General features: G+C 49.4%; 1 protein-coding gene across 1 annotated transcript in view; it reads left to right on the top strand.

Annotated features, from left to right (window-relative positions):
• The window catches only part of DOCK2 (dedicator of cytokinesis 2), a 411,398-nt gene extending 384,526 nt beyond the window's left edge, over window positions 1-26,872 (top strand). The window contains exons 42-52 of the mRNA XM_070569049.1: window positions 3,776-3,857; window positions 5,127-5,211; window positions 5,999-6,085; window positions 11,566-11,742; window positions 13,185-13,268; window positions 19,792-19,929; window positions 21,527-21,654; window positions 22,575-22,746; window positions 23,723-23,843; window positions 25,243-25,385; window positions 26,307-26,872. Of these exons, the coding sequence (XP_070425150.1) occupies window positions 3,776-3,857; window positions 5,127-5,211; window positions 5,999-6,085; window positions 11,566-11,742; window positions 13,185-13,268; window positions 19,792-19,929; window positions 21,527-21,654; window positions 22,575-22,746; window positions 23,723-23,843; window positions 25,243-25,385; window positions 26,307-26,363 (1,274 nt within the window). The 3' untranslated portion in view covers window positions 26,364-26,872. The remainder of the gene's footprint in view (window positions 1-3,775; window positions 3,858-5,126; window positions 5,212-5,998; window positions 6,086-11,565; window positions 11,743-13,184; window positions 13,269-19,791; window positions 19,930-21,526; window positions 21,655-22,574; window positions 22,747-23,722; window positions 23,844-25,242; window positions 25,386-26,306) is intronic.
• Window positions 26,873-27,081: the final 209 nt, after the last annotated feature.

The raw sequence follows: 27,081 nt of genomic DNA, 5'->3' as shown, positions 1-27,081 counted from the left end.
CAAATAGAGAAAGGAAGGAAAGAGGGAGACAGGGAGGAGCCAGCTCACTGGGGTACACAGAGGTGATCTAAGGTGATGCAGTGAGGTTGGGTAGGTGGGGTGTAAACGGCTCCAGTGCAGCCAGGTGTGGTGTCCACAGGGCCAGGGGCTGACGCTGGGCAGGAGGCAGGACTCAGGTGGCAGGAGCACATAAACCCAGGAGAAGGCCGACAGCCGAGCGAGGGTGCATTGGCCAGCCTGGCTCGCCGCACTGCACCCTTTAGCAAAGATTAAGTTACAGCCTTTAAAATGGGGTTGACAGGTTGCATGACTGGTCTGCTAAGTCTGCCGAACCTTAATCCAAATATTTTTCCCTCGGGTGATACATATTCATCTGCAACCTTTTCATTATGCTCGCCTGCCCTTCATGCCTGCTCCACCATGGTTATTTGCAGGAGGAAATGCAACTGGTGGCAGGGCTGGCTGGTTACAAATGTGAGTTTGGTTACAGGTGAGACACGGGATTAGCACTGAGGCCCTTCTAAGTGGGCATCTTGGTGCGGAACAGGGCTGTGGCCTTTTAACTTGCAGGAGGAAGAGAGAGCAGGTGTTACTGGGCCATATCGTCACATGTAGGCCTGACTCAGTGCCAGGAACCAAGTGGAAAAGGAAGGAGGAAGGGATGACATTTGCTAAATGTCCTCATCATGCCACACATGAGACTGAGAGCTTTATAACCATTATTTCTTAATCCCCATAAAACCCTATAAGGTGCATATTAATTTTCCCTATTTAAGGAGAAGGAATATGTGGGGCAGAGAGGTAAAGTGATTTGCCTAAGATCACAAAGGTAGGTAGTGATGGAGTTGAGATTTGGACTCCAAAACCTCTCTCTCTCAAAGTCTGTATGCTTTCTCTAATGCCTTCGTTTTAAGATTAATGAACAGAATGTTCTTTATTAACTATTCATCATGTACTAGGCACTTTCATGCATTGTTTCATTTTATCCTCATAATAATCCCGTGAGTTGGGTATTATTATTCTCTGCATTTTACAAATAAGAAAACTGATACTCAGGGGCCGGCCCCATGGCGTAGTGGTTAAGTTCATGTGCTCTGCTTCAGCTGCCTACGATTCACAGGTTCAGATCCCGGGCACAGACCTACACACCACTCATCAAGCCACACTGTGGCGGCGTCCCACATACAAAATAGATGAAGATTGGCACAGATGTTAGCTCAGGGCTACTCTTCCTCACCAAAAAAAAAGAAAAAAAAAGAAAAAGAAAAGAAAACTGATACTCAAAAAATGGAAGCAGCTTGCACACGGTCTCAGGAAGTGATGGAGCTAGGATTTGAACTCAGGTCTGCTTTCGCCAAAATCCAGACTCTTAGAGCTCTGTTCACTTGCCTTCACTTGATGAAAAGCTGACAAGCATTTTGGAAAGGTGACACGTCTCATGTCTTCTCACTTAAGTATCCAAGTAGGGGAAGACATTTGAAAGCAAGGGTCTCTTAGCTGGTGTCTCCTGTCCCCAGCCTCCTACTGCCCAGACCCTGGGGCCGCAGTTCCCATCACAGGTTCAGCATGTGGTGAGAGTCCAGCCATGAATTCTCCCGGACGTGATTTGAAGGCTCTGGTGTCACTGGCTTCCCCAGGACAGGTTTGGATTCTCCTCTTGGACCAAGGCCAGTTGCTAAGATCAGTAGACACGACCTAGAATCTTCTCTAAAGCAAGAGTTGGCAAACTTCTCTGAAAGGACCAGATAGGAAATATTTCAGTCTTTGTGGGCCGTGTGGCCTCTGCCACAACTGCTCAACTCTGTTGTTGTGGTGGGAGAGCAGCCATGGGTAATGCAGAAATGGACGGGTGTGGCCATGTTCCAATAAAACTTTATTTATGAACAGGGAAATTGGAATTTAATATCATTTCACATGTCACAAAATACTCTTATTTTCCAACCATTTAAAAATACAAAAATTCTTCGTTGTGAACCGTACCAGAACAGGCAGTGAGCTGGATCTGACCTGGGGCCATCATTTGCCAACTCCTGCCCTAGACTTAATCCTGAGTGGATTCCACCCAGAAAAGGCTGGTGGTTACATGGCTTGAGAAAGAAAATGGTTTTCCTGAATATTACAGAAATCCTTCCAGGGAGGTTTATTCATTTGTCTTAAACATTGTAGTCTCTCTCTCTTTCTTGCTCTCTCTCCCTCACCTTCTCTCTGAGGAATTCTCATTTAACGTGGAAATATTCTTCAGAGATAAAACAATTAAATCCTCAACATATCAATTTGGCATGAGTTTATCAGAAGGGGTGCAACTGAATTTAGCTTGGAATTATATTTTGGTGATTTCTTACATGTGAGGGAATCCCAGCTTCTCCCATCAGAAAGCTCCCAGTCTGGTGGGGAGGGAGCGGGAGAGGAGAAGATGAAGCTGGAGAGAGAAGAGCCCAAAGTACAGAGGAAATGCGGTGGAGAGTCAGAGGAGAAGAACACCGGACTGAGGGCAAAGTGAATGCTCAAGCGGGCTGTGGTATTTGACATTTTCCTAAAGGGCTCGCAGGGAGAGGTGGCAATGGGGAAAATATTTCAAGCAAAGGGAATAGTAGAATCTTTTGGATACCCAGAGATAATGGTGAGAGATGTGTTGGGGTCATAGTGCAGTAGCTTTGAATGCCAGCAAGAGGAGTTTGTGATTCCTTAGTTGGCAGAAATATCAGGCCCGGGAGAAGAGTTTTGGAGTTATGGTGGTCATCAGGTAGAACAGAGGGATGAGAGAACTTGAATACCTAAAGAACAGAGATGGGTTAAAGGAGACATGGAAGGTAGGGAAAGGGAAGCAGGGGTCAGGGATGGGACCAGTGACAACAGATTTTATTCATTTAGTTTGTGATATCATTGGCTTCAAATGAATAAAGGTCTAGAATAGGCAGGACAAAGATCTGGCCCACATCGTGCCTCTCCTATAGCCTGTGCCCATGGCAGGCATCACTAATCGATCACCAAACTCTTTCCCCCTGAGCATGGACATGGCCTTGCAATCCTGTCTTAGGCAGGCGCTTTCAAACTTTCAGAGTTGGAATGCAAAGTGATGGCTATTAGCATATTCTAAAGCAGTGCTTCTCAAACTTAAGGATGCATATGAATCACCTGAAGATCTTATAAAACTACAGACTCTGATTGGGTAGATCTGAGGTAGGGCATGAGAGGCATCATTTCTAACAAGCTCTCAGGTGATGCTGATGCTGCTGGTTAGAGGAGCACATGAAGTAGCAGTCTAGACTCAAGGAACCCTGAGCTTAGGGTTAAAAGACCCAAATACAAACCTCTGCTCTGTTGTCACAAGCTGTGTGACCTTCAACATGTTGTCTGGCTTCTTTGACCTTGATGTCCCTGTCTATGAAACGGGGACAATTTATATTAATAACACTGCTCAGTAGAATTGGAGAGGTGAAAGGAGACTGTGGGGAGACATGCTCTACAATTGATTGAGAGCTGTAAATTCATTAGATGGCATTATTGCTAATATAACAATGGTGATGATTAAGGACCACTAACCAACTGTTAGCAGGGGCTAAGCCCTGGGATTGGGCAGCTCTGATAAGGACCACAGTGACTGCTAACTGGTCATTGGGACCTATTTGGCAGCCAGCAACCTGAGGTTGGTCATTCAATAACAACTTGGCCTGAGAAGTGCTGGCCTGAAAGGTCTCGGCCTGAGCCTGCTACACTTGGAACTGTCTCTGCTGCTGACAGACGTGTTGTGAGCCCTTAACTGCGGGGACCCCAGACATCCAGTGCTTCACTGTCCAGCCCGTCTTGGATGAACACCCCAGGTTCAAGAATAAGCCGGTGCCTGACCAGATTATAAAGTAAGACCTGAAGCTCACTGGAAGGAGGGATGGGGAAAAAAATCTCATGGGGCTGCCAAGCTGAGCTGGTGGCATGACAGGCCCTAGAGCCCTTCTATTTCCTTCTCTATCTTTGCTGGCCTGCTCCCCCTTTCCTCTTGGGAGAAGAATCACCCCCAATTAGCAGTCTGGGCTCTGCCAGAGAGGGATGGGAGGGGCAAGGGTATGGCTCCCTTTGTAGCACAGAAAATCCTCAGTAGGCAGCAATGAGCTGCACTGAACTGAACGAGCAGAGCCTATCATGCAGGTTGATCTCCAAGTGACTCCAAGGAATCCACAGCCAGAGAGCGTGGGCCAGGCAGGCGACGGGCAGGGTGGGGGCCAAGGGCAGTGCTCATGCTGAGCACTTTCTCCCAAAGGGGCATCTTTTCGGTATGTAAGGTTGTGCATTGACACTGGACATGTTCAGACTATGATAAAGGGGCATTAGAGGAAGCAGTGTGAAGGCAGGCGTCAATCTGTTCAATACCAGATTGCAGGGTCAGATGAGGCCATGAGGCAGGCACCTGTGGGCTCTCTGGGGCCCAAGGCTACACCCCTCCCACCTCACCCCCCTCAGGTCCAGGTACCCAATATAGCACCTCGAGGGCCTTAGTAAAAGGCTCTCCTCTGGGAGGCCCAGTCAGAAGCAGGAGCTCCTTTGTGAGAAGGGCCTGTTCCTTCAGGGAGAGGCAGCCCCCTGCCCCGGCCTGTAGCGCCGCACCAGTGCCCACGGCTGAGCAGGTACAGCTCAACTTGGATCTCAGCTGTCTGTCACCTCTCAGTCAGGCACCATGGGCAGGGGATGACAACTATACAGCCAGAACTGTGCCCTGCTGGCCCAATGTTAGCATCTCCCTAGAGATTCAGGAAGAGTGATTCGGGAGCTGGCTGGGACACTTAATGAAATCCTTGGAAGACACCCCTGGGACATTAGGCTCAGACCTTAGGTGATTCTAGATCCTTGACTGAAGTCACTGGAAATGGTGACCCAGGCAACTCCATGTGCATTGATGCTAGAATTCCACCTCCTTGGGTACCCTAAGGGATGCTACATTCTCATGAGGGCATAAGACCAGTCTAGCTTCTAAACCACCCTGCAAGGAAAGCCTGATTTTAAATGCTACCACAAGGACTCTGCCAGACTCACGTTTATTGTAGTGGGCCTTCCTGGACGGCACGGTGTTGGGTCAGGTTCTGTGTCAGCAGTGGGCATGCTACCAGGAGCCTCAGCCTCTTCCTCTCTTTCAGCTTTTATAAGTCCAACTATGTGCAAAAGTTCCACTATTCCCGGCCTGTGCGCAGGGGCACCGTCGACCCCGAGAATGAGTTTGCTGTGAGTATCTCCCCTACCCTTCAGCAGCCCTGATCATTTCCCTGGGCCATCTTACCAACCAGAGCATGCACCTGCAGCCCCAGAATGGGCGGGAATTTGATCCAAAGCCAAAGGCAGTAAAACTAACATCTGCTGATACCATGACACCCCTTCCCTCATTTCTTGAGCTTTTCCACTTTTAAGATATAACCCAGACCTGTGTGTGAGATGCACCTTTAAACCACAGGGCATTCGGGCATTTCCAGAAGGTAGGAAGCTCAGGCTAAGAAGGGGTGTTGATGAAGTCAAACCTTCCAGGGAATACCAATAAGTCACATCGATTTCAGTCCCCACAGTCCCCTCTGTGTTTCCCAGCTGGGACGGGTCTTTCTATTCCCAAGGGCCCACCTGGCATGGGGAGGTGCTCCAAGTATCTCTCAGCTCTTTGCCTTAGACTGTGATGCTCCATATTTTGGGAGTCACTGCCCCCGTGAGAATCTAAGGAACACTGTGGACTCTCCCTCAGGAAACGCAGACGGATGCATTCAATATTGCCTGAAATTCTGACTGTTCAGAGACCAAGGTTAAAACTTACTGGGCCTAAATCCAGGGAAAACTTAAACTTCATGCTGGGAAAGAATTCTTAAGGGTTAGATGGGAGTGTGTTTCTGGGTCTTGCAATATTTGTTCTCATTTGGGGTGGATGCGAGGCCTGGGGGCCCGGCTGGGTTCCCGCCAAAGCTCCCTGGTAACCAGGTTTCATAAGTATCTTGCTTTCCTGCCCTGCCACCCCCTTCCCACGTGACAGTCGATGTGGATCGAGAGAACCTCCTTCATGACTGCATACAAGCTTCCGGGGATCCTGCGCTGGTTTGAGGTGGTTCACATGTCCCAGGTGAGTCCACGGGCCTTTGGGCACATCCTTTCCCTGCTTCAAGCAGGACACAGCTGGCCTCAGGAGGGGGATGGGAGGGGGGCCCTTTGACTGTAAAAAGGGGACCGGCTTTTGTTCAAAGCCGCCGTGGGAGTCCCGGAATTCGTGTGCAGGAAGGGACCTGAAGCAGCATCCAGATTCCTGTGTTCAGATTTGTGTTTTAAGTGTCAGATAACTTTGTTTCCCTGCATATGAGACCTACCACAGAGCCCAATGATAAAGCTGATGCATGGGGAGCCTCTGCAGTGGGCAGCTGGGAGGCAGGGGCCCGGAACTCCACCCACTCCATCACCCCTCACTTCCTCCCATCTCCACAGCCCCTCGGGGCGCCTCTGCAGAATGAACCTATTTTATAGTTGGATAAACGGAGGCTCAGAGGGAGAAAATCACGCAGAGGCAAAGCTCTGGGCAGAAGGCAGATGTCTGAACTCCCCGTGCAGAGAGCACTTATGTTGCTTCTCAACACATGCAGGGCCCCCTGTCCTCAGACAGCTAAGGGTCTTGCGGCTCCCAGGATACACGGGGAGGGCCAGGGTGGTTGTGAGGAAACCTGAGCAGTAGGGAGGATGTATTCAGGGTATCTTATTCATTTATTCATTCAACAAATACTTAATGAGTACCTAATGCATGTCAAGCACTGTTCTAAGACCTGGAGATTTCACAATGGAGCTTACATTATAGTCCGGAAGACAGGTTAAAAAGTCAAAGAAAATGTACAATGTGTCAAATGGTGATAACCATTATGGAGAAAAATAAAAGAGAAAAGTGATGAAGGAGGGGTTGCTATTTTAAATAAGGTGGTCAGAGAAAGCCTCCTTAATAAAATGACTTTTGAGCAAAGGCCTGGAGGAAGTGAGGGAGTGGTCCATGCAGATGTTGAAGAGGACAATCTAGCAGAGGGAACAGCAAGGGCAAAGGCCCTGGGGCCAAAACATGCTTGTGCCTGAATCAGAACAAGCAGGGGTGAGTAGTAGTAGTTTGATACCCGATCATGTAGGACCTTATAGGCCACCATAAGTTCTTTGGCTTTTCCTAGAGCCATGAGAAGAGGAGGGCAGTGGTCTGACTGATATTTTCGAGCTATTGTATTATCAGCATCGAGACCATCTCATTCCAGCCCTTAATGCCGACCTCCCTCCCAGTGAACTCAGCAGCCTGGCGGCCTTCCAATCTCCTTTACACAGGCATGGCCTAGACCTTGGGGAAAATATAATAACAATGATGCCATCAACAAACATTTAACAAGCATGTGCTAAACTGTTCACATTCATGATCTCATTTAAACCCCTCAACCAGACTGAGAGATAGATAGTACTACCCTCCCATTTTACCGATGAGGGAGCTGAGGTGCAGAGTGAGCTAGTGGGTTGTTCGAGGTTAGTAAAAGAGGTGGGGTTTGACTTTAACCTCCTACGTCAGATACCTGGGCTGGACCCTGTCTCCTTCTTCCTCGGTGTGTCCCCAGCCCACCCCAACAATAAGTAGTACCTTGGAAAGGAAGAAACTATTCATGCCATTTCCTCATGGGACAAATTGATACATGACGAGCTTCAACAAGTGTCCCAGGCATTGTGTCACGGGCTTTCTGGCAAAATCCCACCTAATCCTCCAAAACCCTGTGAGGTACATACTATTATTAGTCCCATTTTTGAGGTGAGGAATCAGAAACTCTGTACCCATCTGTAGCCTCTGCCCATGGCTGTTGGCTGTGCCCCGCCCCCTGGTGGTGATCAGCAAGGTGCCTCTTGCCCTTCAGCCAACCCCTCAGACCTGGGGCAGCCTGAGGGAGCCCTGCCTGCACCCCCATTCCCCCCACCACTGTGGTTCTCCTCAAAGCACCCGTCCCTCCTGATAGACTCATGTACCTGTGTGACTGCTAATGTCGGGAACATTAGATAGAACAGAACATCTTAGAATGCAAGCTTCAGGAAGACAGGTTTTTGTCTGTTTTGTTCCCTGCCACATCTCCAAATGCAAATAACAGCCCCAGGCCCATAACTGGTGCTTGAGAATGTCTGTTAACTACATCAGCCAATCAATCATCAGTCAACCAATATGCAGACACCCACGATGTCTGAACTGGTCACCTTATTTTATGAACTCAGGATTCTGAAGTTAGGAAAGAAGTAGCGTTTTTGTTTCCCTCCTTTTATCCCGATACCTTCTGGTAGAAGGGGCTGGGAAAACCCCCCACAAGTTGCCCAGAGTGGATTTCCCTCTAATGGCCCCCTCAGTTGAGTTACCGAGAATCCCAGGATGTCTCAGACACAGGCTTCGTGCCTGCTAAGTGAGTCCATTTCGAAGCATTTGTTTCTGTGTTACATGAATTTGCATCTCGTCCTACATGACGTGTATGACTACAGTACTGTTTGTACAGAGAGGGGTCTTCTGATGGGATTCAAGTGTAAGTTCTACTTATTGAGGGTTCTGTCCTTCTTCCTGGCCCTAAGAATGTGTAGTCTTTACAACGAGACCTGATTTAGGGCTCTGAGACCCAGACTCAACTTAGTCATTAGCTGTGTGATGTTGGACAAACACTGTGTATCTCTGGGCCTTAGTTTTCATCATCCATAAAACCGAGACTGAAAACTATGGAATTTCAAAGCTAGAAGGGATTCTAGAGGTCATTTAGTCCAAGAGCTACAAATGCAAATACCTTCAGAGCCCAGGAAGATAATGGAAATATCTGAAATAGTGACATTAAGACAACAGGGAGTGCTGGACGCTGTGGCAAACAAGTGAATTGAATTAAAAAAAAATTAGAACTCGTGTGCTGGCTACACAATAGACCTCTCCAGGCCCAGGTTGGCCCACAGTTCTCCGGTTTTCCATCCCTTCCTGATTCTTGTCCAGCCCTATTATTTTGCACATGAGGAAAACTTAGGCCCACAGATGGGACTTGAACCGCCAAAGGCATCCATGGCAGACGTCAGCTGTAATGATCACGCTGTCTGGTGCCTCTCATGGGATCCCTGAAAGGATTTAAGGAGGTGATAATGGGGGAAATGCCTTTGAAGAACAGGAAGCACCACTTGATCGCGGGGGATTGCCATCACTTCATCTTCTGACTGGTGTCCCCCCCTTTAAAATCCTCTCCAAAGCACTTTCTCCCGATAATTCATTTTCCCCTCGCGGAGAGCCGGGCACCTCTACTGCTGATAAGGAAACAGACTCAGCTTAGGAGAGAGATCAGAGATCTGAGGGCCTGACCAAATCCTAACAACCAATTTAAGGCAAGTTTGGTGGCAGAGCTTGGCCTGCACGTGGTGAGAGAAGCCTGTCTTTGGACCAGGAGCACTCCGTTCTCTCCCCCGCTCTGCCACCATCTGCCCTGGGGCAAGCGACATAACCTGTTGTTGTGGGAATTAAATGAGAGCACATGTGTGACGTGCCCAGCGTGGGCTGGCACTCAGGAGGCAATCGCTAAGTGGAGCCCTCTCCATTATCATGATCATTGCTTTTATTCCTGTTATCAGCTCCTGACGTCCCGGCCTTTCATCCATCAAATCTATAGCCCCCATTACTCTGCTCTGAGAGCTTTATGCTCCATCTACACAAATGCCCGTAGGTGAGAAACCAGAGGAAATTTTATTCTCATTCTCTGTTCCTGATGGCTATAATGAGGTTAAAGACTTGGGGATTCAAAAATATCTTCAGAAATGAGGAGGAAAGCCAATCAAGAGTACTTTACATTTTTAATAACTCACCTTTAAGCCCACGCCTTTCTGACAAGCCAGCCTATTGTTGGAGCCCAGGTGCGGTGCCGGGCTCGAGCCGAGGGGTCGTGAGAGGTTGTCCTCAGAACTCAGTCTGCCTTGGCTGGGGAAAGCCCTGCTGGGTCGGTCTGTGCGCCTGACAGAAACTACACCGTGGCTTGCAGCCTATGGAATACGGACTGCGGACCCCCGCCCCAGGCCGAGCAGCCTCCCTCCAGCTCACACTGTGGGTGTGTGTATACGTGTGTGGTGTGAGTGCACATTTGTGTCCGTGTGTGTGTGTGTGTGTGTGTGACAGAAAGGAGAGTGACAGTGAAGTAGAGAGAGAGTCTACTCCCAGGGCCTTCTCCCTGCAGAGAGCACCCATCTGCCAAAATGTCCAGAAACAAGGCAGGGGAGTGAGGAGGTTAGGGTTTCACAGGGATTCAAGGAAACAGTTTAAGAAGACGGCCAACAGCACGGCTCTGGAGGCTGGCTCTGCCCTTCTCAAATATCCAATAGTTGTGACTATTTTACTTAACGAACTCTGCTCTCAGTCACCTGTCATATTGTCTCAACTGATCTTGGCTGCACACCCAAGACAGGCACTGTATCACCATCACTTCACCCGTAATAAAACTGTGGGTCCCTTCCTCCATGAAGTCTTCTCTGATTACTTGACCCTTCCCTCCAGCCCCCACCCCACCCTGCCAGTGCGTCTCCCCTTCTTAAGGACGACTACTGTTCTCTGTCTTAACACCCACAAGAGTTAATAACAATAGCTACCAGCTACTCTCTGAAGTCGGTTTTCTTACACTCATTTTACCAATGGGTCAAGCGAGGCTCAGAGGGGTCAGGAAACTTGCCCAAGGTCACACAGCTAGGAAAAAATGCCAGAGCTAAGGTTTGCACTCAGTTTTAATTTGTTTTGTTTAGTTCAGAGGTCAGCAAACTATGACCTGTAGGCCAGAGCTTACCTGCCACCAATTGTTGTAAATAGTTTTTTGGACCAGCCATGCTCATCCATTCACATATGGCCTGTAGCTGCTTTCTCCCTAAAATAACGGAGTTGAGCAGTTGCAACAGACAGCATATGGCCACAGAGCCCAAAATATTTGCTATCTGGCCCTTTCACAGAAGAAGTTTGCAGGCTCCCTGTTTAGTCTTTTACTCCAGATCCCATGCTCTTCGGAACGGCGCTGTTTTGCCAATTGGCATTTGTGGCGCTCTGTGTCTATCGCTTTCTAAGAGGTGTGGGAGAGGTGTTCAGTTTTATCTTCCCAACTGAACCCAATCTACCTTGGAGCAGCGACCCTCATACAACAACCAGTCTTAGGACCCACGACGGGCTGGGCTGGGTCATCGCTTTGCCAACCACTCTAATCCCTCCAGCTGACAGCTCACATAGTAGGTTCGCAACCAATACCCAAGGAGTAAGAAGAGAAAACTCTCCTGGAGCACACCCAGCATCTGAAAACCCAGCAAGTGCCCAACACCACCTGCCTCCCCTCCCCAGGGAAATCCCTTTCTCACCAAGCAAAAAGTCAGCTTGTCCCTCCCCAGACAGCAGACAGCAGACAGCAGACAGCCCCAGAGCTCATTAATTACCAGAGAGCCTGCTACAGCCCCTCGGGGAGCACTGCCTCATTTGAATTCCAACCCCAAATGAAACCAATGCCCACGTTGTATCCATTTTTAAAGCATCGCGCTAAGGCCGTTCCTTCTTGGTGATCTTGTTTTTCACAGACCACAATTAGCCCTCTGGAGAATGCCATCGAAACCATGTCTACAGCCAATGAAAAGATCCTGATGATGATCAACCAGTACCAGAGTGACGAAAGCCTGCCCATTAACCCGCTCTCCATGCTCCTGAATGGGATCGTGGACCCAGCTGTCATGGGAGGGTTCGCCAAGTACGAGAAGGTGAGGGCTTCTGCTCTCCAGGCCCCCGGGGGTGGGGGGTGGGCAGAGCAGTGGCAGGATGGCCCAGGGGCAGACGCAGCTGCACATCACTCATCTACTGGCTGTTTACCCCCCAAAGGGACACTTCAGCTTGGTTGACATTACACACCTTCCAAAGTTTCTGTGCCTCACTCTCATCCCCTTCCCACCCTCATTGTCACACTCTGCTAGACCAGGAGGAGCAGGGGCCAAAGGGCCTCTTATTTCACTGGGCACATCCAGATACCTCTGTGAAGGGAAGGCTCCAGGATGACTGTGAGTCAGATCATAAAGGTACAGGAACCACGAGTCAAAGTACATGACTTTAAATGACCTCTACAAATGGAAAGAAGTGAAACTCAGAATGTCTGAAAATATAAAGGCTAGGAGATCAACTCTAAATGGGGGAGTTATAATCTAGATATCCAGGTCATAAGATCTCTCCATAAATGCCCACATATTTTAGCTATAGATTCCATTTTTGAGCCTCCTAGTATCCATGGCAAAAAAGGGAAATGCCATCAATTATATGAGTCATATTTTCCCCTCGGGGAAAATACCAATTTCTCAGTAGGAGGACATAGCTTTCCCCAGCACTGAAGTAGAGTAGAAAGTCCTCATTTGGTTTTCACCTAGGCCATACATTAATGGGACGCTGAGGGGAAAATGGACTCCTCATTTGAATAAATCTCAGGGTGAATTCCCTATTATCGTTTCTGTGTTGTCCATTGATGTAAAACTAAGAATAAGACACAGTAGTATAATTCAGGGACAGTGATTTCCAGTCCCCCAGTCAGTCCTTCCAGCTACTCTCAGATCCCCGAGAGTGGTCATCACTGGTAACCCTTTGTTCAGCCCTGAAGCTGACAAGTTATGTCTGTATATATGCGTGCGCACATGCAGGGCGTGAGCCCCAGAAACTGCTAGGGGCTGCCAAGGTCACCTGCAGTGAGGGAGGTGGTGAGGTGAGCTGGAACACCCACCAGGTGAAACTCCTCACTGAGTTCTTTTTCCTGGAGGAATGCTCTCAGACGAATGTGCCTCAGAATCCCCTGCAGGGCTTCTTAATTCCCAGGTCTGCCCCCATCGCCACCAGAGGTTCTGACTCACGAGGTCCGGGTGGGGCCCGAGAATCTGCATCTCTGACAAGTTCCCAGGTGGTGCTGATGCAGCCGGTCTGGGGACCCCACTGTGAGGACTACTTTCCCAGGGCTTGTGGCCCATTCCCAGTGGGTACTCATGTGAGCCTCCAGGAAGAAGAAACAATGTCAGTTCCCACAGCTCCCTGACTCGTGCCCCACCCAATCTCACGTGACTTCATTCCTGCCCCTCTCAAATGGAATCCTACCCCAGTGCCATAGCCATGGGTTGCGGGGTCTATGCCAAATGAACAGGAAACCCCAAACGCCTGTCTGTCCTCCCAGGCCTTCTTCACTGAAGAGTACACCAGGGACCACCCTGAGGACCAGGACAAGCTGAGCCGCCTCAAGGACCTGATTGCGTGGCAGGTAAAGCAGAGCTGACTGGGGAGAGGCCAGCCTCCGTCCTTTCCTCTCCCCATTCGTGTGCCCTCAGCTGCCCTCTGGCTGGTGTGGCCTGGTTTCACTTGGTCTCCTGTGCCTTGGCTTTCAGCCCTTCTGCAACTGTTTCACCTGAGCAGGCTCATCCTGGAACTGGGCTTTGGGGCACTGCACTCTTGGGGTGCGCGTGGGTGCCAGGCCGCGATGCTGTGCCGCGTGTTGCTAAGACTGCTGTACTGGATGTTGACTTCCGGAGGTGGTTGTTCCCAGTGGGGCTGAAATGAAAGCCAGGCCCCCGCTCAGCACAGCAGTCAGATCATGGAAGACTTCGGCCCCCACCCCCACCTCTCCTGCTAAGGCTGACCCAGTTTGTTGCAGATAATGCTCAGATGGATATCAGGTTTTGAAAATAATCGAGGCCTTTGTTTGGTTTTTGGTCAGTGGGCCTGCATTCTGCACAGGCTGCTCAGCCATCCAGAGCCAAGCCCTCAGAGCTGGAGGGCTCAGTCCTTCCCCCTGCTCTCTCTTGCTATGGGCTGTCTTCCCCTCATCCCTTCTCTCCTTGCGCAAACTCCTGTCCCTCCCTCCAGGCTCTCCTTCTCTCTGACTCTTCCTGTGCAGGCATCTGTCTTTCTCCCTCCCTCCTAGAAGTTCTTTGCCTCTATCCCTGCCCTCTGTCTTTTCCTCTCTCTGCCCCTGCTCCCAAGTTACTCTTCTTTCTGCTTCCCTTCCTCTTCTCTCTCCAATTCCCTCCCTCCTTTTCCCCTTCTTTCTCTGGCTCTCTGTGTTTCTCTCCCTCTCTCCCACTCCTTAGAGAAAGAAACAGTCCACCCGACCCCTCCCCCAGAGGCTTTCAAAGACCAGGCTCCCCTTCTGGGCCTGCGGCAGCCCCCTCCTCAAACAGCATCCTGCTCTCCATGGACCACTCAGACCCAGAGACCAGGTGGGCTCTAGAGGGCTCGAGCTGGAGGGAGGCGGCTGTGGGAGCAGTGCCACTGTCTATAGCTGCCTGTCCTCCCTCCCTCCCTTCTTGCCAGTCGCCCTGCAAAGAAAAAGCAAGCTATTGTGGCAGGGGTTTTTGTTACTCTAGGGAAATCAGGGAATGAGAAGCACTGGGTGCAGCCTCCTTTCTTAAAATAAGGATTCCTAATTCAGGTCCTTCTCTGCCTCTGCCAATCTATGCAAAGTGAGGCTTTACAAATGAAACGCCAAGCGCTGCACAGATGCAGTTTCCTGAATGCATTTTGTGTGTCTGAGGTTTTCTCTCCTTTCTTACCTTGTGCCACCTGTGAAACCCAAACATCCCAAGGTCCCCAGCCTTCTGAGGTCATCATGCCCTTTAATACTCAAGTGGTGATATTCCTCTCCCCACCCCCAGCTTGGGAAGCAGGAGGCCCGGCTGGGATGAGTTCCCTTCCTCAGATATTTCGAGGTCTCCCAGGGAGGGCCAACGTCACTCAAATTTGTTTAGTTCTTCGGTGTCACTCTCAGTCCACGTCCCTGACCTGGGCCTCACCATTGGGCAGGGCTTGTCACCTGGTAATGGCTTCTCGACGCTGTGCACCCACAGCATGGAGCTCGGCCTCACAGCACAGCTAACACCAGGCTGCGCCTTCCCAGGAAATTCTACGAAAGTCTGGGCACTAACGGAGGGGCACTACGAAGAAAGGAGACTTTGAAGGCCTGTAGGGTGTCAGATGTTACAGCCCTAAGAGCCATTAGCGAGGCCTCTTCAGACAGCGCCCCCTAGTGGCCGTCTTCTCCTTAGCACCGTCCGGCCGCCTCTCGCCGCCATGTTACAGTCTGAGACCCACTCAACCCGGCAATGAAGATTGCCCTGGGCCTCGTCCCTCGCACCTGGAGTCCAGGTACCCCAACTAGGAGTACCTGCACCCAAAAGGTGCTGCCCCGCGCGTGGTGCAGGCTGCCATTTTACATTAGCACACGCAGCAGATTCCCTCTTCTGAGTCCATTCATCCCATTCATACTTACAACTTAGCTGTACTGAGCCACTACGGTGTGCCAGGCAGCAGAAAGAGAGCGCTGGAAAACTGTCCTGCTCCCGGCCCTCTTGGGGCTGAATTCTTGATGGGATCAGATACTCCTTGGATTTTCTCAAAACATAAGAACCTTAGATTTCAAAGGAAAACGTATTTATATGTCTAGCAACCCAACAAAAGCTAAAGCTTTCGGGGTACCGTTTGTGTTCAAGATTTCACAGACTTCTATTGATTGCTTCTTAATTTGTGTTTGTGAAGATTTTCTCTATATTTATTGGCATGGAAAGATAGCTACAGTATATTCTTTTTTTAAACATTTTTTGAAATATTGCACACAGAAATGTGTGCATAACAAAAATATACAGCGTATTGGTTCGTTGCAAGATGTACACCCGTGTGACTGCCACCCAAATGAAGAAACAGAATTCTGCCAGCACCCAGAAGTCCCTCTCATGCTCCTCCTAGTCACTGCCAGCCCTCCCCCAGGTTGACCATGATTCCTGCTTTAAAGCAGTAATCATTTCCTTGCTTTTTAAAAATAGTTTTTATCACGAAGCACTCATTCCTAAACACTATCATTTACTTTTGCTTATTTTTGACCTAGGTATAAATAGAATCACACACTACACATTCTTTTGTGTCTAACTGATTTTTCTCAATATTATGCCTGTAAAGTTCATTCATTTTGTTCTACGTTATCATCCATTCATTTTCATTGTTATGTATTAGTATATACAGCTGGATAGTATAACTATACCAAAATGTATTTATTTTTCAACTAATGGATATTTGGGTTGATTTCAAGTGGGGCTATTGTATTGTATTGTATCAGATGTTCTGAACATCTTCATACACGTCTTTTTTGGGCACACATACACAATTCCTGTCGGCTGTACACCTAGGCATGGAGTTGCTTGGTTATGGTTTGTGAGAATACCTGGCTCTGGTAGATACTGCCAAACGTCTATCAGCCTAGCTTAGTTTTGCCTGCTCTTGAACTTCATATAAATGGTATTATACTGTATGTACTATTGTGTGTCTGTGTCTTTTGCTCAACATAATGCCTTTGAGATTCATCCAGGTTGTTGCATATATCAGAGGTTTTTCTTTCTTTGTTTCTAAATGTTATCTGTTGTATGAATATACATATGCCACTAATACACCAATTTATTTTTCCATTCTGGCAAATAATTGTTGGTGGACATTTGAGTTGTTTTCAGGGTTTGTATAGTATAAATAAAGTTGCTGTGAACACTCTTGTTCTTGTCTTTCGGTGGACACAGCACTCAGTTCCCTCAGCGTAGGTGTAATAGTGGGACTCCTGGGTCATGCATGTCTGGTCTTACTGGAAACCAGGAAACAGTTTTCCAAAGCAGATAAACCAATTTACACTCCCACCAACAACTTCTGCGAGTCTGAGTTACTCCACATTCTCACCGACACTTGGCACTGTGAGTCTTTTGAATTTTAGTCTTGCTGGTGGTTGTGAGGTGGTATCTCAGTTTAATTTTAATTTGCCTTTCCTCCATGAGCCACGATGTGCATTACCTTTTCATGCGTTTATTGGCTAATTGGATAACCCTTTTGTGAAATGTTTGTTCAAAGCTTTTACTTATTTTATTAGCTGAATTGTCTTTTATTATTAATGTATAGGAGTTTATATATATTCTAGATACGAGTCCTTTGTCAAGTATATGTATTGCACATATCTCCTCTCAGTCTGTGGCTTGCCTGTTCACTTTCTTGATGATGTATTTTGATGAACAGAAGTTTATAATTTTGATAAGGTCCAATTTATCAATTTGTTTCCCCCTGATTAGCACTTCTGTATCGACTTTAAGGAATCTCTGAAACCCTCACGTCATGAAGATATTCTCCTAGTTGGAAGGTTTATGGTTTTATCTCACACATTTAAGTATATTATCCATTTTGACTGGTGTGAAGTAAGGGATAAATTATTTTTCTATATAGATTTCAAATTAGTCCAGCACCATTTGTTGAAAAGACAATTATTTCCCCAACTTTGACATAAAATGATCATATATGTGTCAGTCTATTTCTGGACTTTCAATTCTGCTCCACTCGTCTATTTGTCCGCGTTTGCACCGACACCACACACTGTCTTAATTACCATGGTTTTATAGTAAGTCTTAAGATCAGGTGGAGAGCATACTCCAGATTTTTGTTTCCTTCAAATTTGTCCTGACTCTTCTAGTTCTTTGTATTTTCATATAAATTTTAAAATCAGCTTACCAATTTTCTCACTTCCCCCCAAAACACATTGATATTTTGATTAGGCATACATTAAATATATAGGTTAATTGGGGGAGAATCGCTCCTAACAAGATTCAGTCTTCCAATATATGAACATGGAATCTCTCTCACTTTATTTAGTTCTTTATCTTCACTCAGCAAAATTTTGTAGTCTTCAGTGTAGAGGTCTTTCATGTATTTTATTAGATTTATTTCTAAGTAGTCAGTATTTTTTATTCTATTATATATGGTATTGCTTTTTAAATTTTACTTTCTGTTTGTCAATATGAGCACAATTGATTTTTTTTGTATGTTGACCTTGTATCCAGCAACTTTACAAAATACACTTATGTACAAATTGTTTGTGCATTCTTTTGGATGTTCTGCAGATACAATCATATCATCTGGTAATATAAAAAGTTTTACTTCTTTTCCAATCTTATGCCATTTAGTCCTTTTTCTTGCCTTATTGCACTGATGAATATAAGGAGAGAGAGAGTACATCTGTGTCCCTGTGTCAAAGCAAATGTCAGTATTTCACAGAGTGGGATGTTGTGAAGATTTTCCATTCTGTGCCTGGTTTGCTGGTTTGTCATGCATGGGCTTTCAATTTGTCAAATGCCTTTACTGCATCCATTGGGATACTCATATTGTTTTCCTCCTTTATTCTGCTAATGCAGTGAAGTTTATTAGTTGACTTTGGAATATTAAACCAACCTTGCATGTATGACATAAATCCCACTTGGTCATAAAGTATCATAATTTTAGATATTGCTGAATTCTATTCACAGATGTATTATTTTGGATTTTTGCATCTATGCTCAAAAGAAATATTAGCCTGTAATTCTCCTTTCTTGTAATATCCTTGTTCAATTTTTGTAACAAAGTTATCCTAGTCTCAAAAAGTGAGTTGGAAATTATTCCCTATTTTTAAATTTTTTGGAAGAGTTTATATAATATTTATCAGCTGTTTTCTAGAATTTGTCATTGAAGACATATGGGCTTATTCAACTTATTTATTAATTTTCAGGTTTCCAATTTCTTTTGTGTCCTTTTTGGTACATTGTGTTTTCCTGGTAATTTGTCCATTTTATCTAAATATTAAATTTATTGACATAAACTTTTCAATAATATCCTCTTATGATCTTTTATAATGTTTGTACTTCCTGTAGTGATATTCCTTTTTTAATCCTGATATTGATTATTGGTACTTTCTCTTTTTTTTATTAGTCTTATTAGGGGTTTATCAATATTATGTCTTTTCAAAGAACCAATTTTTAGCTTTGTCAGTCTTCTCTATTGTAGTTTTTCTTTTTTCATTCATGTCTACTCTTTTATTATTTCTTTCCTTTTTACTCTCTTTGGGTTTAATTTGCTATTCCTTTATTAGTGTCTTTAGATGGATGCTTAGCTACTTGACTTTCTGTCTTTTCTAATATGTAAAACTAAAGCTATAAATCTGCCTCTATTTACAACTTTATATCTCACAAGTTTTTATATGTAGTATTTCCATTATCATTCCTTCCTTATTTTTATTTATATAAAATCTTTGTTTCATTTCATGTTATAGAGGATCTTTTCTGTTTATATATATTAATTAAAACTTTAAGAAATAATGTTTTCTTAGGCTTTCTTCATTCTCTGTTTCTTCCAAGTTTCTTCCTTCCTTTTTTGCTTCCTTTCCCATCTGTTGGTTCTGATCTCTGACTTTCATGTTGGAGAATTTCCTCCAGTGCCTGGTGATCCTTGGCAGTCTCTTCATAATTAAGAGTGAGGCACTAAAGAGCTGAATGAAAATCTATGAACATGAGAGGGGGCATTACCATATGGTACCTGAGTGACCCACAGATGTCTATATCAACATGGGGCCATTCACTTTTCCCAGAGCACATCCTGCGAGCTGTTGCATAGGAAGATACTCCTGGCTACTGTGCTGCTGGAATTTGGGAACTGGGAAGTGAAGGACTCACAAGCAGTATGCAGGCTTCCCCTTCAACCCCCTATTTCCAGTCTGGCTCCTCATCCCTGCTCTCTGTTGTGCCTGGTACCCTGAGCCCAGAGCGTTTGTTCTAATTGTTCTAGAGGATAAGCTCCTGCTTCTTGGGGAAATGGGAAAATATAACGCTTGGCTACAAGGTGAAGCAGTGGAGTCTGGAGATCTAATTGTTCCTGCACAGAATTGCAACTCATCCCTCTGTGTTCGGCCCCTCCACTCACTCTAGCTTTTCTGGCTCATCGTTTACCACCTTTCTCTGCAGATCCCCTTCCTGGGAGCTGGGATTAAGATCCATGAGAAAAGAGTGTCAGAAAACCTGCGGCCCTTCCACGACCGGATGGAAGAATGTTTCAAGAACCTGAAAGTGAAGGTGGAGAAGGAGTATGGTGTCAGAGAGATGGTACGGACAGTCCCCGTGGCCGGGAGGGGTGAGACAGGGCAGAGGGGCAGGAGAGGACCATGGGGACCAGAGCAAAGGGACCTGCTCTGGAGGAGAAGGGCCTGAGGGCCAGCATTGCTGGAGCTGATGATGCAGGGGAACCTTCCTGTAAACGTGGTCCCTCAAAAGTCACCCCTAGATAAACACCAGGTACAAACCGAGCCCTTGGCCTTAAGGGACTGTGCTAATACTAAAAACAACATTGATGAAGCACCTAGAACATGCCAAGTCTGATATAAGCACTTGACATATACTAGGCCGTTTAAGGCCTCACAACAAGCCTGGGAGGTAGGAATGATTTTTAACCCCTTGTCCCTCTTCTGGAGGTTCAGAGGCCTTAAGCAACTTGCCAAAGGCTACACAGCAAGTGAATGCAGGTCAGAATTTGCACCTGGCTCAGTTGGCCTCCAAAGCCAGTGCTTTTGGCCACTCCATGACCTAAAGGGGCCATTGGACTGGTGCTCACAGGGACATCTTTCTTTATCCTCTTCCCCAGGAAGTGGAGTCCTAGAATGTCAAGGCTATGCGGTCTGTTAGAGGCCATCTGGCCCAACCCTCTCATGTTACAGATGGGAAAACCGAGGCCCAGAGAGGGGAAGTGAGTCAGCGGAAGAAAGTGCAGATGAACTCAGGCCTCTTGTCTTCTGGGCCAAGAGTTTTTCCTAGAGACAGGTTGCCTCTTCCAACATTTGCTGCATGGTGCCACAGCCAATTCTGGTGTCAACTCCCTGGTGAGGTCAGATCTCACAGGTTAAGGACACAGTCCTCCATGAGACTCTGCTCCCTACAGACGCCAGCCACCAGCCCCAGGGCTGCAGGCCACTTCTGACCAGCTGGTCATGCATCTGGAGTTCCCACTACGCTTCAAGTCTGATAATTCCACAGAACTCAAGAAAGTGCTATACTTATGATTACAGTGTTGTTATAAAGTATACAACTCAGGACCAGCCAAATGAACAGATGCATAGGGTAAGGTCAGGGAGGGTCCCTAATGCACAGCTTCTGTGTCCTCAGGATGTGTCACCCCACCTCCCCTACCAGCACATCAATGTAGGATACCAACCAGGAAAGTGCACCCTAGCCTGAGTGTCCAGGGTTTTTATCGGGGTTCTATGACATAGGCATGACTGAGTGAATCGTTGGCCATGTGGTTGCAATCAGTCTCCAGCCTCACCCGCCTCCCCAAAGCTAAACTGATAGTCCAAGATTCAAAGCCCCAGCCCTGGAATCTCATGGTTGGTCTTGGCCAGCCCATCCTGAGTCTTCTCATTAGGATACAGGGGCCACCATGAGTGACAAAGACACTTCTGTCACAGGAAGGTGCAAGGATTGAGAGAGCACCTCCCAGGAACCAGGAATGAAGGACCCCCAAATTCTTTATCAAACAACCACCCCCAGCCTCAGCCAGCCAGGAAGCTTTTGCCCTGATGTCCTGCTCTGCCCCACAGCTCTGCCTGCCCAGGCGGAGGAGGATGGGGGCAGGAGGGTGGAGGCCACATCACCCCGCTCCCACCAACTGTGGGGCCTGGCTGCTGACCACCTGCTCTCCTACCCACAGCCCGACTTCGAGGACCGGCGAGTGGGCCGCCCCCGGTCCATGCTGCGCTCCTACAGGCAGATGTCCATCATCTCCATGGCTTCCATGAACTCTGACTGCAGCACACCCAGCAAGACCACCTCCGAGAGGTCAGTGCTGGCCCCAGGCTGCCCTGCACCCCGGCCACTCTGGCCCAGCCCCGACAACACCACCTGCTCTCCTTCTGCCCCAGGGCCGCCCTTGCCCTGCCTCCTCGCCCTTCTGTTTGAAAGCCTTTCCCTACCTGGCACCTCATTAAATCCCTTGCAATCTCCCCATCAGGCTGCCATCCTTAGTGCCATTGTTAGAGGCCCCAGGGCCCCAGAGGCAGGTGGCTGTTCCTGAGGACCCAGCAGGACTCGCCCACAGCCTGCAGACTCCCTGTCCCTCAGTGCCAGCTTCAGGCTGCATCTTCTCGCCTCTGCCAGGGCTCCGGGCCCTCCCTCCTCCCCACCCAGAGCTCATCCTCCTGCAGCCACCCAGCCCTCTGTCGGGGTCCCCCTCCGCCACCCCCAGAAAAGCCTCTCCCCTTCCACCTTCCTGGAGCCCTCCCCCGGCTCGACTACTCTGATAATAGGTCCCAGGAACCCAGCAACCCACAGCCAAGAATGTGCTAAGGGCCCTTGGACCTAGTCTCCTGGCCACTCTGCAAGGTCACTGCAAACACCTTCATTCACTGAAAACGAAATCATGATTCAGGGAGGTTGAGCAATTTGCCCAAAGTCACTCAGCTAAAAAGTCTCCATGTCTGGCTTTGAATCCAGATCCATATTTTTAACTAGTTTTCTCTTCTCACCACCAGTCTTTCTTTCTTATGCCTCACTTCCTCCGATTTCGTTCTGCTCTGTATTCTGAATGTTTGAAAATTAAGCCAGTGGCTCCCCAAACTCTGCCAGGTTAGCTGGTTTACCCCCCGACCCTGCAGGACAATTGGCTCAGCCTGATGGTCCCCCGGGCCCCCTGCCTCCCAGCAAGGCAGTTCCCCTGAAGCGCTGACCGCAGTTTCTGCTGTGTCCCTCTTGCCGTTCAGCTTCGACCTGGAATTAGGATCCCCCAAGACTCCGAAAGCGGAGCCAGAGGAGCCCATCTCTCCGGGGAGCACGCTGCCAGAGGTCAAGCTGCGCAGGTCCAAGAAGAGGGCCAAGAGGAGCAGCGTAGTGTTCGCCGACGAGAAGGCGGCAACCGAGTCAGACCTGAAGCGGGTGAGTGGCCGAGCCGGGACGCCCCTCCACCCCGCCAGCGAGTCTCCGAGCCAGGCTTCTCTCCAGCATCTCTGCCCTGGTGAGGTGGGGGTTCTGGAGGCCGTGGCTGCGGGGCAGGCAGGGCACGTGCTCGCTGGGGCTTCTCGCAGCACTGACGTGGCAGAGGCAGGATTTGACCCCCGGCCGTGGGACTCAGCCTGTGCGAGTCCTTCCCACCATCGCACAGGCTTTGTGAGGCTCTAGAGGAGCCATGCGGCTCACCCACTGAGCTGAACGGGCCCGCAGCCCTGCGGGGGCCCCGCGGGCATTTGTGCGTCTCTCGGCCCTCTATCCCCAGGGCCATTCTAACCACTGACCTCCCAGACTCCACTAGGTGCCTCCAGTGTAGCCGGAGCCCCGCTGGGGACGCAGAGATGCTATCTTACTGCCCTGCCTTTGAGCATTTCGTCTCATAAACTAGTAACTGTTTATATGAGACTCGGTGCCAGCAGCCCTAGGTTCAATCCTAGCTTCTCCCTGAAGGAGGTTTGTTGAAGGAATTCTGGGAGCCTAGAGGGCTGGGGAAGGGATTAACTGTCCTGGCAAGTGAGGGGGGCCAGATGAAAGGGCAAGGGGCCAGCTGACATGCCTTCCAGTGAAGAAAGGATCCTCCACAAACTTCCTAGTAGGCCTCAGAGGCCACTCTTGCCAGGGGCAGAAGGCTGGAAATAAGTCGTCTGTGTTTCACAATTCTAGAGAGTGTCATTCCCATGATAATCTAAATGAATATCCTCCATCCCTGAAGTTGTAGAGTAGGCAACCTGAGCAACCATACATGGCAAGCTGGCATGGAATGATATAAAAAAGAACAAATGAACCTAGAGTTGGGTCCAGAAGCTTTGCCAAGCCCTCATCACTGACTTGTCAGGGCCCAGAGGTGCCTTACATTAAGCCTCTGTGGTGTATGTGCATGTGTGTTTGTGCTCTATTCATCCAGCTTTCCAGGAAGCACGAGTTCATGAGTGACACCAACCTCTCAGAGCATGCAGCCATCCCCCCCAGGGCATCCATCCTCTCTCAAATGAGTTTTGCCAGCCAGTCCATGCCCACCATCCCAGGTATGCATCCTGACCCCACAGCGTGAGCTGTATGGAGGTAGTGCAGGCCACCAGCCTGGGGTGGAGGGTGGGCAGCGACCATGTCTGCACAGCAAAGTGGGCTGGGCATGCTGGGGGCAAGAGGCTCTCTGCTCAGAGCCCTCCTGTTCTCTGAGCTCTCCCAACCCCCACCCTCTATGGTGAAGCCACCCCAGCAGGTCCCAACTGGAGCCAAGCTGAGGGCTGCTGTCCCTCTGGTTCTCGGGAATCACTGGGAGTCCCTCTATTCTCAGTCAGCCAGGCCTCTCCAGGGGCCAGAAGGCTCTGTCCCTAAGCCCCGTGTTCCTTTTTGGACCTGGAAGAGTGTTCCTGGAGCTTATGGAGGCTGACCCCACCCTTCACGGCTGCAGAGTGTGTGTTACGCAGATGCTGCCGTTCGCTGCCCTGAGGAGGCTGGCAGCACACAGACGACCGTTCCTATTCGCAGAGGAGCCCCAGGCACGGCCGGGAGTGCTCCACCCGCGCCCAGCAGGCTGCAGGGCCTGCCCTGCCAGGGCTCCGGGCCAGGCCAACCTGGTGCCCCGGGGACAGGTGGGCGGGGCTCAGCGAGGACCCTGCCAGCTCTGCGCTGCCGTCTTCCCAGTGCCGCCCGGTGCCCGGCGCTGGGCTGACTGCCTCTCCTTCCTCATTTCACTTACACTTCCGCACGCCTCTGATGGGGATAACGGCATTAGCCCCTTGTATGGATGAGGACACTGAGGCACCGAGCATGTCAATCTCCTGCCTGTCGCAGGTGATTAAGTGGCGCAGGCTGGGTTCAGAGCAGGCCCCCTGCCCCAGAATGTGTCCTCACACCAGGCAGGACGGCCCACACGGCTGCGGTGTTTGTCTGGCACCAGCCGTTCACTCTCGTCCGCTCAGTAGGCCTCATGACGCCTGGAGGCTGTGCCTTTACCCCCTCTGACCACTGTCAAATCCCAGGGTCCTTAGGAGGGAGGAGGCAGCTGGTTTCTCCGGTCTGTGTGGGGCCCCTGCCTCCAGGGAAAACGAGAAATCCGGCTTCTTTGTGTTGGAAGTGGAAGGAAGAGTCAGCTCACACTGCCTCCCCGCCTTGGGGCAAAAGGAAGTCAGGGCCCTGGGGCCAAGAGACCATCCCCCACATCAGCGCCCACGTTTTCCACCCAGAAGCCTTTGGCCGAGGCTTAGATGAGCCCAGGAGGCAGGCCCGGGTCCTGGGGTTTGGCACGCCTCAGGAAGAGGTGACAGCATCAACAGTACACAGGCCTCCCCTCCTCCTGCTTGGTGCCACAACCCGTCCTCCCTGGATCCTGTGTCCTGCGTCCCCCAGGTCACCCTTCCTGTCCCTTGGGCACGCCTCTCCCGCCCACCATCTCACGCCCGCTCTCCACTCTCCTTCCAGCCCTCACACTCTCAGCGGCGGGTGTGCCCGGGACGGAGGACACCGGTTCGTCCCTGCGCCTCAGCCAGACCTTCCTTCCTCTCTCAGATGGCGACAAGAAGACGCTCAAACGGAAGAAAGTAAATCAGTTCTTCAAGACGATGGTGAGAACCCAGACGGGTGGGAGGACAGGGGATGTGGGGAGGAGGATGGGAAGAGAGCAATACAAAAAGCAGAGAAAATGGGGGCTGTGAAGTATGTGCGTGTGTGTGCGCGTGCACGTGTGTGGTCACTCCCAAGTAGGCATGGTCAGGGTCCCAGGGTCAGCGTTGCCTGGAGTGCAGTTCCCTTCTTGGGCCCTGGTCACTCCTCTGAGCAGGACTGACCCCAGCGGGGCTGCAGGGATGTGCCAGGGGGACATGTGGCCCCTGGACCTCAGAACCGGTGGCTGTGCGGGGACCCCAAACCTCAGAGCTGGTGGCTGTCCTTTACCTAACTTGCCCTTTGGTGTACCAGAGCCATGACAGCTGACTGTCTTTGGAAGCTCAAAGTGCGTCTTGATTTTCTTGGAAGAGCTTTCCTATTTAACTTACATTACAAAAATCCTACTAATTAAAAGTTAGCTCCCAAGCCCTGACTTCTCAAGTCCCGTCTCCTGTTGTTACTTGTCGGTCTTTACTCAAGATAAAGAAGGTGCTGGTGACACTTCTGGTCCTCAAGATGGTAGTAAGCCAGCACACTGCTGCTGTAATGACAGCAAGCTGACCGCGAGCGGGCGGTGGGTCAGGCCCCCGGGCTGAGCACTTTCCAAACATTGTCCGGTTGACCTTCCACCGTCCCCGTGAGGCTCACGGAGTTGAGTAAGGGATTTGCCCAAGTTCACATGAGCCATGAAACAGCAAAGCCTGTGCTCTAACCACTGCATGGCACTGCCTTTCTGCTACATGCAAGGCCCCGGTGGCTCATGCTCCCTGGGCTCTGGGCAGGACTCAGTTTAGGGCCCTTGTGATTGGGACTGGGAAGCCCCACTTTGCTGCTTGTGAGAATCCCACTTGGCGTTGTGTTTCTTCTCTTCTTCCACAAAGCTGGCCAGCAAAGGTGCTGAAGAAGGCAAGCATGACGTCCTATCCTTCGACTCATGAGATGCTGCTGCCCAAGGCTGCACCCAGGGAGCCGGGGAGAGCAGTTTCCCAAAGAGGAGAGACATGGTGGGACATTGAGGCCTTGAGGAGTGGGAGACAGGCCGTCAGCTGCCCTCACTTGGACAGGGGAAGTGGGGCTGATCCGGGCCCCAGAACCCAATGGTAACAGAACCCACATCACTGGGCAATGACCCAAGCGGTGGGCGAGGCCACCCCACCCTGGATTCTTGGCTTCACGAGGAACCAGCAAGAATGCTTTCTCCCCACGCTCTCCCCAGATCCTTGGCCCATGTTTTATAACCCAGTTTCTTAGGCATAAGGAACTGTATTTTGATTTCATTTTCTAAGTCCTAGCACTTAACAGAAAAGCCTTTTAAATATTCTTTTGTTTTTGCCTAACAGTTTTGTACTTGACATTTTTAATACAACCAAGTCTTTTTTCTAGCTGATCATCTCCGAAGTGTTGCTTTTTCCTACCGACAATAAAAACGGTGCCATGGCTCAAGGAAGCCTTGTCGCATAATTCTGTTGGCTGAATCCCTGAGGCCCAGGATTGGGCCAGTGGCTCCTATAGACGGTCGGGAAGGCAGGCTGGCCCAGGGCCTGCAGCAGCGTTACGGGGCCTGGCTCCAGCCCATCCCAATGCCAAAGTAGCACACCTCGTTCATGCCACCCCCAAGAATCTTCTCCATGACTCCAGTTCCTTAGGGACCAAATG

Source organism: Equus przewalskii, chromosome 13 (assembly GCF_037783145.1).
Source record: "Equus przewalskii isolate Varuska chromosome 13, EquPr2, whole genome shotgun sequence".
Lineage (NCBI taxonomy): Eukaryota > Metazoa > Chordata > Mammalia > Perissodactyla > Equidae > Equus > Equus przewalskii.
The sequence above is the reverse complement of the archived record's forward strand: the minus strand, read 5'-3'. Positions and strand labels throughout refer to the sequence as shown.